Source organism: Lepidochelys olivacea (genome assembly GCF_965140295.1).
Source record: "Lepidochelys olivacea isolate rLepOli2 genome assembly, chromosome: 11".
Classification (NCBI taxonomy): domain Eukaryota; kingdom Metazoa; phylum Chordata; order Testudines; family Cheloniidae; genus Lepidochelys; species Lepidochelys olivacea.
In genome coordinates this window covers 37,280,199-37,292,535 of record NC_140421.1, presented here as the reverse complement: position 1 = coordinate 37,292,535, position 12,337 = coordinate 37,280,199, and the positions used below count along the sequence as shown (strand labels likewise).

At 43.3% G+C, this 12,337-nt stretch overlaps 1 protein-coding gene across 1 annotated transcript in view; it reads left to right on the top strand.

The window, feature by feature from the left end:
- The window catches only part of LOC311528422 (sodium channel protein type 2 subunit alpha-like), a 202,780-nt gene that overhangs the window by 102,970 nt on the left and 87,473 nt on the right, over positions 1-12,337 (top strand). Inside the window, 3 exon segments of the mRNA XM_084643439.1 lie at positions 132-500; positions 3,177-3,309; positions 4,412-4,650. Coding sequence (XP_084499565.1) covers positions 132-500; positions 3,177-3,309; positions 4,412-4,650 — 741 coding nt within the window.

Here is a 12,337-nt window from a genome sequence, read left to right as displayed (position 1 = left end):
AAGAAATGTAGGTGTGTTTTTTAATCTGGTTTGAGAAGACTTTTTAGGGCATGTTAATTGGTTTTACCTTGAAATGTGTTTTTATATATTTACAATTTTCAAATAATAAGTTTAATTATGTTTTCCTACAGTCTTTGCTGAGCATTCGTGACTCCCTGTTTTCCCCAAGACGCAACAGCAGAACGAGTCTTTTCAGCTTCAGAGGTCGAGTAAAGGATGTAGGATCAGAAAATGACTTCGCTGATGATGAACATAGCACTTTTGAAGAAAATGATAGCAGAAGAGGTTCTCTTTTTGTGCCACTCAGACATGAACGGCACAATAGTAACATTAGTCAAGGCAGTAGGTCATCAAGGAGGCTTCCAGTGAACGGGAAGATGCACAGTACTGTGGACTGCAATGGTGTGGTTTCCTTGGTTGGTGTACAAACGTCACTCTTGTCGCCTACTGGACAGCTTCTGCCAGAGGTGATAATAGATAAACCAACTACTGATGACAATGTAAGGAAGTTATAAATAGTTCAGGCATGATAGCCTTTTGTTACTGCATCAGCCTGTGTTTCTACAGAATGGAATACTTTGGGAATGATCCCTGGTTGGCCAAACTGTGAATGTTACTGCATCCTGCAATAACTTTTAGTATAGTAAAATAGGTCTAAAATGATTTTATATATTCATCTGGAACTTACTAAATGTACTTGCAAACACACTCTGAACTAATAGGCTGAAATACCAAATTTACTGAATGTGCAAAATATGAACATTTAGTTTCTACATATGTAGTAAGGAGGTATACAGAACTGAATACTGAGTAGCATAAATAATGTGTTACTTTTAGTCTCTTTCAGGACCCAAAATTCAGACATTTGGCTTCCTAAACATTTAGTGTATTCCCTCCTTCCCTTTTTCTCATTGCGTCCAATTATTTCCTTCACTCTCAAACTCCCTCTGTCTCTATTTCCTGACAAACTTCTTACTAGCCCTGACTTTCCTCTCTCTCCCCATCTCTGCGTACAAATAATGTGGTCATACACATAGAGCCCACCCCACAAGCTTTTAGGATCCTATTGAGAGATCCAGAAGTTCTAGTGAGCCTTTTTTCTTGATCTCAGAAATGCTCTGATTAAATTTCTCGCACTGAGGTTACACTGCCTAGAAGCATGCCCAATTTTAATAGGGACAGAAGGATGAACAAAGGGATCTAGTATGCAATGTGTTCTGGAGAACCTCATCCTGGGTTTTCTCTAGTCAAAGGAAATCTTTACAGGTAGTAACAGCACCAAGGTCCAGCAGAATCCCATAACACCAGGATCCTCTGACAGGATCCTGAAACCAGGGAGGAGAGCTTTTAGGCCATCAGAGTCCATAGGAGGGAAGGAGGTGTGTGGACTGTGCATGTGTGAGGTGGATGACAGGATCATAACTAGTTAGAAGGCCGTAACCATGAAATCCAACCTGCAATGGCCCCATCCCACATGCTAGGATCTGTGCATATCTTTTGAAAGCGCATATGCGGCATGTTATAACAGGTAAAGTTGGGAAAATCTGTCCAACCTGTCAGCTATCATTTCAGACAATACAAAACAATAAACTGCTCCTTGTTGTATCCACAGACATTTTGTGAATGTCTTTTTACAACTTTTTACAAATTTCAGTTGAGAGGAAAATAACTATTACATAAAGTTAGCTTACATGAGATTTTAATTTCCATGCGTATCTTGCATTTTGATCCAGTCTGGAAATAGAGGGTAAAGTGAGACCATCTAATCTAGTGCACTAAGCCTTGGAATGGAATATTTTTTTTCCAGAACTCTTATTCAGAAAATCAGACCATTAGAGAATTATATCAATTTAATGTGAGCCTTATCATGCACTCCACGTGTTATCATTTTATTTTCTTAGAAATATTTATTTATTTTAGTGTAGAAATTTTCAGACATGCTTGTACACACACAATGTCTCTTTATATGTATATGCAGGGTGTGACTGCAAGTACGTGTATACCTTCAGTCTGTTAATTTCAAGATTCATTGCCCCTACCCTTACTTACTTAAAAATAAATTGGCATGCTTGGGTTCAGTTCAGTCAGACTTTTATTGGTAATTGAATTTGAGTTGACACCCTTTACAGTGAATATCTCATAAGAAGAATCAGTCATGACTAAGGCTGCAATTTAGTCATGGGTATTTTTAATAAAAATCATGGACAGGTCACGTGCAATAAACAAAAATCCATGGCCCGTGACCTGTCCATGACCTGCACTGTATACCCCTGACTAAATCTTAGCTGGGTGGGAGGGGCACTGCTCTGGGGGTGAAGGGGAGGCGCTTCTTTGGTGTGGGACAGGTGGCACCAGCTGCCAGGGGCAACCAAGCAGTAGCTGCTCTGGCTGCTGTGGGGCCACGCCAGCAGTACCAGTGCAGTTGGCTGTGGAGCCACTCCAGCAGCAGCAGGTATGGCTGTCCCTGGGGCCAGCTGTTGGGGCGGCCCTGGGGTCAGCCACACCGGTCGCTGCAGAAGTCATGGAATTGGCAGAAAGTCACGGAATCCAGGACTTCCACGACCTCCGTAACACACACGAAGCCCTAGTCACGAGTGCAGTAATAGACTGACAGACTTTTTACAAATTTCAGTTGAGAGGAAAATAATTATTACATAAAGTTAGGTTACAAGAGATTTTAGTTTCCATGCGTATCTTCCATTTTGTTCCAGTCTGGAAATAGAGGGTAAAGTGAGACAGTTTAATCTAGTGCACTAAGCCTGGAACTGGGAGCCAGAAACCTCCAGACTTCTGATTCCAGCTCTGCCATTGACTTGCTGTGTTACTTTGGCCACACTGCTTAACCTCTTTCTTTTACGATTTTCCTATCTGCAAGATGGGGTTGTTAATAATACTGATTTCAGAATTAATTGGTTAATGTTTGTGTAGCACTTTAAAAATGTGAAGTGCTGTACAAGTCACCCGTAGTAGTAGTGTCCAGAAATACACTTTGGAAATAACTGAACAATACTTTTTGAATATGGTAGATTGTTACAAATAAAAGTCTGACATAATACATTGCATAAATATGAAGGTGCATGTAGCATGAATTACTTGGAGCTCAGATTCATTATAGAAATGTTCGGTGTCTGCTTATAATATTTCTGAATTTAGTGTAATTTATATCTAATTTGCAGAGCACCACTTCAGGAATAGAAATAAAGAAGAGGAGGTCAAGTTCTTATAAAATATCAATGGATTTGCTGGAAGATCCAACTTTAAGGCACAGAGCAATGAGTATAGCCAGCATACTCACAAACACAATGGAAGGTACGTTTAAAAAACACAAACAAAACCACAGATGGATGAATTTACTTTGCTTAGAAAGGTGTTGAGTTTATGGTTGTCATTGGGGAGACTAAAAAGAGGGGCAGAGAAGAAATATCCTATTAAAAACAAATGAACATAGTGAAAATTGGATACAGTGAAAATGATAGGAGGAATAGAGAGGAAGAAAAAATTATTCGAAATAGATTAAAGCGTATCTGCTTTACATTGGTCATCCACTTCTGTTAGCCTAGTTATTGTTGTGGGATGGTGTCTGCTCCTAATAATTTGCACAAGATTCCTGTTAACTGGAAAATGTTTGTTTCTTCTAATTAAATATATTCTTGAAAGTAAAAAACATGGATTAAACTAATAGGAAGAAAATGTTAGTGAAATTAACTAACCTAGGTTTGCAATTCCCCAAAATAGTTCGAAAGGTTTACAAAACCTCAGTGAAGTTAATCCAGCCCTATTTTCCTGTTGGTTTTTCTTGTTGTTTTTTTTTTTCATGTAAGTAGGTAATTTAGATTTCTGAATGGATTGAAGAATTGGAGACTGGTTTTGAAACATTTTGGTCTAAGAATGAAAGAACCTTTTCTATTTTTGTTAATTTACTTATTTAATTTAAAAGAGAAACTCAAAAGAAAACAGAAGTTTTTTCAATTAAGATAAATTTAAGCCTGTTTCCTCCAGGTCCCTTTTCTGTTCCTATGCCATCTACACCTGCAACATTAATACCATATTCAAAACCTAACAAGGCTTCTCCAATCTACCTCTTGAACCCATTACCATATTCTTGTTTCGAGAACTGTAGCATCCCCAACTGCTAGTATTGCTACTTGTACCATTGTTTTCCTGATTCAAATATTTTCATTGACTGATTAGAATGACTCAATACCTCATTCACACATCTCATGCCACGCCCTAAAAGGTAAGCCTCAAAGTATGCAAGGCTTAAAAATTTGAATTTAGTTTGCAAATTTCAACCCATAGTTTTCATTGGCCTTTTCCCCACTTTTAAACCTTAAATTGAGATATAAAAATAAAGAGTGTAATCAGTAGATATTTGTCTTCACTTTGTTTTTACACTTTTCTCTTCCTCCAGAACTTGAAGAATCCAGACAAAAATGCCCACCATGCTGGTATAAATTTGCCAACACTTTCTTGATCTGGGACTGTTGGGCTCCTTGGTTAAAAATAAAACATATTGTTAGTTTGATTGTGATGGATCCATTTGTTGATCTTGCTATTACCATCTGCATTGTTTTAAACACGCTGTTTATGGCCATGGAATATTATCCAATGACTAAACAGTTCCACGATGTGCTTTCAGTAGGAAACCTGGTAAGTCTGTCAAAATGTATTGTGATATGTGAATACAACCTCTAATTAAAGTAGAATTCATTTCTGATTTATTTTTTCTTACAAAACAGATTTTAAATTATGATTATAGAGTGAAAAGTGGCTCTAAAAACATTTTTGAGGTGTACTATATGATTTCCATATGTTTGTATAGGTTACAAGTATTAGCTGTTTGTTAGGATTTACAAAAACTTTTCACTTTCAGTGGACTTTTTACTCCTAAATCAATTTGGCATTTTTGAAAATCCCACATGCCTGGGTGCATGTGTGTGTGTGTTCATTCATCTGCTAGTCTGTTCTGCTAGTCGTAACAGTGAGACAGTTTATCTGTACCCCTTTAAGGGCTAGAAGCTTGGGGCCAGCCAACTGTAGTTACTAAGCAGGCACACCTCAGAGGGATCAGGTGATTCCATTGTATAAGAGCAACAGAGAACTCCAGAGAGGGAGAAGCTGTTCTAAGCAGGGGAGCACTGAAAGAGACTGAAAAGGCAGGCAAAATACTGCAAAACTGTCCAGGCCGGGAGGTTTGAGAGAGACTCTGAGCAAGCCTGAGGCCTTACAGAAGGGACTGTTGCTGGAACCAGAGATTTTTTGTTTTACGACTTTTAAGTTTTTGGCTGGGTTCTGAGGTAAGAGCCTGTAAACTGTTGTTAAAGTACTTTTCCAGGAGGCTCCATTAAAGAGCAAAGCGCTGATGTAAAGCAGACTGTATGGCTTCTCTTTGTGGGGCTACCAAAGGGAACTCAATGTTACCTCATTGACAAGGAAACAAAGGTGGGTGTCGCAGAACAATGTCAGGCCACAAGGGGGTGCTCAGGAGACAACTGCCAGGCTGCCCACCCTATAAGCTCAGGGATCTGAAAATCAGTTTGTGTTGTTTCTAGCTCTGACATGAATAAAGGCTCTGCAACCGGAAATTAGTTAACAATTCCATGCATGATGCACGAGGCAGAAGAGAACCTTAATTCATTCTCTCATAGTACTAACAGGAGTGAAAAGAAGTAAAATTTGCTTTGCCTGTTAAAATAAATAGATCTTACTGATTACCCACAAGAGGCCGGTCTAGTAAACAAAAAGGTGTCAATTTTACATAGTCCCTTTAAGAACATTTCCTGATATACCTTGAAGCATTTATTTGACTTCTAGAAGAAGAAGAACCCATGGGCAATTCTGGTCCTATGTGCTATTATGGTTGTTTTTGTTGGTTTTCTAGAATACCCACTTATTGCTGATTTTTAGAGGAAATACTCTGATTTGTGTTCTAACTCTTCTCACTGTGAGAAGCAAATTGGGGCAGCAAACTGCCATTTAGAGCACACACAGATACTCTAATTTGGATTATTTGGATTATTTGAATCTCAAATAGTTTTTGTAAACTGTCAGCATGTCTAGAGCTGCTGAGCATGAACTGAATGTGCATGAACTGAATGTCAAGCCCTTGAACCAAACCAGACAAACCAGCTGTCTCTCCTGCATTTGAAGTAAAATAAGTTTTTCAGAGGTAGTCAGATTGATCCTAAAATACAAGATAAGAATTACATTTGAGGAGAAGGAAAATACTGAGGGCTAACAGCTATCACAGGTTTTCTGTGATTGTCTGTCTGTCCCAAATCCAGGAAAACTGAATCCCAGATATCAGTAATTCACTGAATAGACCCACTAAAAGTAACTGCTAAGTATGAATGATCTAATTGTGAGATGTGCAAAAATAGGTATTCCTTCATACCGTCAGGCTTCCATGTTTACCCGCTCACTTAGCTAAAACTCAGCAATCGCAGGTTTGCTTTCTGAGTTGTATGCTTCTTATTAGGGGGGTGGGAAATCCTGTAATCCATAAATGCTCTAGCTTTCTTCTGCCCATTACTTTTTTTAAAGGTTTTTCATCCCTTTGTGCTAAAACAATGAATAATTAATATCTTGCATTGCACTTGTATATGCCATATATTCTTTGACTTCCTTTTAGCTAAGCCTGTTGCAATTACTTCCACTATATTTAAAAAGATAGGGCTTTGTGTTCCAAAATGCTGATCACCCACAACTTAGTTGAAGTGGAGTTGCAAATTCAGCACTTCTTAAAATTAGAACCCATAACTGTGAGCAGTTTGTTGCTTGTTTCTGTACTCCTCTGGAAATAGTAAGCTGACAGGTTAGACTTCCTTCAAAATTTGAGTTGGTTCCTTCCTGTAGTTGGTCTCCTTTCTTATGTTCCAGTAATGGATTTCATTGACTTTTTATTTTTAAGAATATCTTCTTCTCCGCGTGATTGTCCACACAGAATCCATTCTTTGTGTACATGCACCTCAGGTGCCTTAGATCAGATTATTTTTGACTAATAGGTGCAACCCCAATGGACACTATGTCCGAGGTGCCCTTACATCCCCCCTTCTGCAGATATAAAGGGTGGAGTGGGCTCAATACCTTCCGACTACCCATGGCTTCAAGACAATCCTCGGTAGTGTAGGATTTAGTATAGTTAGCAGTTGTTTCGTTTAATCACATATAAATATTTTATACCTAGCTTACATTTTATTTAGCTTAGGACCCCCTTATCCCATCCCCACCCCCACTAGACAAGGATACTTAAGATCATAGCAGAAACAAGGTCACCGGGATTTATGACCCGTCCATGTGTGATGCTGCAGTGCCTATCAAGAATGGATACTCTCAATGCCTGATGTGGTGTTCTTTCCACGTGTCATTCTTTCTGCAAGTACACCCAGGGAGGTGAGGAATTATAGAATCATAGACTATCAGGGTTGGAAGGGACCTCAGGAGGTCATCTAGTCCAACCCCCTACTCAAAGCAGGACCGATCCCCAATTAAATCATCCCAGCCAGGGCTTTGTCAAGCCTGACCTTAAAAACTTCTAAGGAAGAAGATTCCACCACCTCCCTAGGTAATGCATTCCCGTGTTTCACCACCCTCCTAATGAAAAAGTTTTTCCTAATATCCAACCTAAATCTCCCCCACTGCAACTTGAGACCATTACTCCTTGTTCTGTCATCTGCTACCACTGAGAACAGTCTAGAGCAATCCTCTTTGGAACCCCCTTTCAGGTAGTTGAAAGCAGCTATCAAATCCCCCCTCATTCTTCTCTTCCGTAGACTAAACATCCCCAATTCCCTCAGCCTCTCCTCATAAGTCATGTGTTCCAGTCCCATAATCATTTTTGTTGCCCTCCGCTGGACTCTTTCCAATTTTTCCACATCCTTCTTGTAGTGTGGGACCCAAAACTGGACACAGTACTCCAGATGAGGCCCCACCAGTGTCGAATAGAGGGGAACGATCACGTCCCTCGATCTGCTGGCAATGCCCCTATTTATACATCCCAAAATGCCATTGGCCTTCTTGGCAACTATTGACTCATATCCAGCTTCTCGTCCACTGTAAACCCTAGGTCCTTTTCTGCAGAACTGCTGCCGAGGCATTCGGTCCCTAGTCTGTAGTGGTGCATTGGATTCTTCCGTCCTAAGTGCAGGATTCTGCACTTGTCCTTGTTGAACCTCATCAGATTTCTTTTGGCCCAATCCTCCAATTTGTCTAGGTCCCTCTGTATCCTATCCCTACCCTCCAGCGTATCTACCTCTCCTCCCAGTGTAGTGTCATCTGCAAACTTGCTGAGGGTGCAATCCACACCATCCTCCAGATCATTTATGAAGATATTGAACAAAACCGGCCCCAGGCCCGACCCTTGGGGCACGCCACTTGATACTGGCTGCCAACTAGACATGGAGCCATTGATCACTACCCGTTGAGCCCGACAATCTAGCCAGCTTTCTATCCACCTTATAGTCCATTCACCCAGCCCATACTACTTTAACTTGCTGGCAAGAATACTGTGGGAGACAGTGTCAAAAGCTTTGCTAAAGTCAAGGAACAACATGTCCACTGCTTTCCCTTCATCCACAGAACCAGTTATCTCATCATAGGAGGCAATTAGATTAGTCAGGCATGACCTGCCCTTGGTGAATCCATGCTGACTGTTCCTGATCACTTCCCTCTCCTCTAAGTGCTTCAGAATTGATTCCTTGAGGACCTGCTCCATGATTTTTCCAGGGACTGAGGTTAGGCTAACTGTCCTGTAGTTCCCAGGATCCTCCTTCTTCCCTTTTTTAAAGATGGGCACTACATTAGCCTTTTTCCAGTCGGCCGGGAGCTCCCTCGATCGCCATGAGTTTTCAAAGATAATGGCCAATGGCTCTGCAATCACACCCGCCAACTCCTTTAGCACTCTCGGATGCAACGCATCCGGCCCCATGGACTTGTGCACGTCCAGCTTTTCTAAATAGTCCCGAACCACTTCTTTCTCCACAGAGGGCTGGTCACCTCCTCCCCGTGCTGTGCTGCCCAGTGCAGTAGTATGGGAGCTGACCTTGCCTCTGTCTTCACGAACAAAAAAAGCATTGAGTACGTTAGCTTTTTCCACATCCTCTGTCACTAGGTTGCCTCCCTCATTCAGTAAGGGGCCCACACTATCCTTGACTTTCTTCTTGTTGCTAACATACCTGAAGAAACCCTTCTTGTTACTCTTAACATCTCTTGCTAGCTGCAACTCCAGGTGTGATCTTGCCCATCAGTTCCCTGAGGGAGTCGAAGTCTGCTTTTCTGAAGTCCAGGGTCTGTATTCTGCTGCTTTCCTTTCTTCCTTGTGTCAGGATCCTGAACTTGACCATTTCATGGTCACTGCCTCCCAGGTTCCCATCCACTTTTGCTTCCCCTACTAATTCTAAGAGGAGTCTTGCTGTGGGAGAAATTGATGCAGTCCTCCTCAGACTCAGGCAGGAGGACATGTCCATATGATGTCTGCTGGGTACATATACTGATTTAAACCACAGAGATCATCCAAGTGGGTCTCCAGCAGCATAATAACTTGTTGTTAGCTAGTCATACAGGATTCATTCAGTCATATTAGAGCTCATTCCACCTATGGTAGAGGCAGCATGCCTTTTTGGGGAATGTTTCCATACCTGAAATATGTAGAGCACCTGTGTGGAAATCAGTCTACCATTTACCACTCACTATTACCTTGTACATGTTTTCAGATTGGGTGTCATATGGGATGAAATAGGATTTCTTATACCCACTTCCCATAAAATAGACAACTCTTTGTTAGTTACCAAGAGTGGAATCCACATGGACAATCCCTCAAAGAAGATTGAATGGTTACTTACTGATAGTAACTGGTTCTTTGAAATGTATTGGCCACAAAGATTCTAACCTGCCCTCCTTCTCTGCTACTACAGAGTCCTACTCCTCTGAAATTCTGGATGATGAAGGACCTGGGGTGGGGGTGGGGGAAGGTGGGTAGGAAGGCATAGGTGTGGCCCCAGCAAACACTGCTGGTCAGAAAGAATCTAATCTTGTGCTCATGGGACACATGCAGGTCATGAGTGGAATCTGTGTAGACAACACATCTAAAGAATCACAGTTCTTTCTCAAGGGCTCTACAGATTATGGGTACTGCATCACCTTGTGGGGCCTTGCAGTAGACCCCTCTTCTAGCAGTCTCAGCTAGAGTGCTCTCGCACCCCAACCCCTCCCCTGAACATCCTGACACACGGAGGGCAAGGCCATGTAGTGGGTGGAGTGCCCTCCCCACCTCAGTTTTTTCCAACCACCTGGCAGGACAGATGCAAACCCCTCTTGTCTTTGAAGCCAGAGTCTTGTTTCTACCAAGATATTTGGAGACAGCTTATAGCAGCGGTTCTCAACCCATTGGGCCGCATGCGGCCCAGCTGTGTGCTAAAGGGCGCCAGTGCAGGGTCTGGGTTCCTAGCTGCCTGATGCAGGGGTCTGGGCTCCTGGCCTGTGGAGTTGGGGTCACCGGCTGGCTCCGGGATTGGGGCTGCCGGCCAGCTGTGCAGGATCAGGGTCTAGGCTGCCACCCAACTGCCCTGCCACTCACCCCCACGTGGCCAGGTCCAGGGTCGGGGCCTCTGCCCAGCCCTGCACAGTAGGGTCCAGAGTCCCTGCCGCTTGACCCACCACCCAGGGCTCCACTCCTGGCCCCACTGTGTGGAGGGGTCTTTGGGCAGGAGGCACTGGTCACAGGGGTTTGTGGGGAAAGGGTTCGTGCAGGGGCATGCTGTGGTTCTCAATCTGCAGCCCAGGTAACATATTGTGGGCCTTATGTTTGGTCCACAGTGATAAATAGGTTAAGAACCACTGGTTTATAGTAAGTCAATAAATAGTTAGGGTGTGTCTCCGATTTCAGGGTGGTGAAAATGAAAAAAAATAAAAAGCCAAGGTTTAAGATGTGCGCTTCCTGCCTGGCTGTGTTCTTGATATCAAATGACTACATGCAGTGCCTGAAGTATCTAGGAGAAGGCCGCTCACCTTCTGGATGTTCAGTCTGCCAGACTTTCATCCCCCAGAGACGATAAGGACACGGAGACTCGTCTGCATCTCTTTCTGCTTAAGGAAGCCCTCAAGGTTGGGCCCTGTGGACCTATTCAGACTTCAGCTCCAACATCTAAAGAGTCAGCCTTGGCTCTGGGGTCCTCCATTGGTTCTGGTCAGCTGAAGGGTTCCAAGAAGCCACAGCACCTATTGGGCCCAGACTCAGTTCCTGTGCTTCCTCAGTCAATCCTTCTGAGCCAATACATGTCCAAACCAAGGGTAGCATGGTTGGATCCAGCCATCCTGGTTCCAGAAGAAAAGTCAAGGACCAGTTCAGCCACCCTTTCCAGTGTTGTACCTCATGCCTCAGAGCAATCTGATCCTGACATAATCCCTGTGGCTGTAGGACCAGGGTCATTTCCGGATCCTGGAGGATGGATGTAAGCAGTGCCTCTGAACTAGGGCCATCAGCACCTTCAGTCCCAGATCCTGCGGCACCAAGGAAAAAGGATAGAAGCAAAACCGCCAGTGTTAGCAATGTCACTTCCTGCTCATAAGAGCTATCGGATCCATTTGATTCTGATAGGGCAACCATGATTTTGAAGCAGAGATCTATTCTACCTTCAGCTACTAAGGTGATGAGCCCACCGATCAGATGATGTCCAATTCTTTAGCTCTGCTGTTGTTTCTTGACCCGGTCTCTGTTTTGTTTCCAGCTACTTCCTCAGTTCCAGAAAGTTCTGTCACTGGCAGTCCACGCTCACCTTTTGGCTCCAGTGCATGCCTCACATTCAGACAGTGCCTAAGAGGAGATGCTCCAGGTCCCTTTCCGGCGCCGAGGACACCGCCGGCACTGCCATCCACACCGGCAAAGCAGCCAGCTCCAGTGAAGCCTTGGCCCCAACGCTGCGCATGGAACCGAAGCTCCCAGCTCCGAGAGAATCTTTGGCAGGTTTGCAAACTCCTAGCAAAGCTATGGCTCCGAAAAGATCTCCAGCGCCATCTGCTGACTCTTTTCCATATTACGCCTCGGCACCATGCTCATCACAAGCACTGAGGAGAGATCACCCACGAGTATTCACACAGCTGCCGGACCTCGCTATATCTGACAATCCAGATTCTCCACTTCTCAGACAGGAAGAGTCCCAAGTCTCACCCACTTCTCAATCAACACACTCTTCACGCTTTTCCACAGGGACAGCACCTCCTTTCCTTAGTGATGTCAAGGAGGATGAGGGTGATTATCGAGACTCTTGCCCCACCAACATCAGGGCAATTGACATCAACTTACCAGCCTTACTCTGCTGCAGTTCAGAGCACCCAGCCTTTT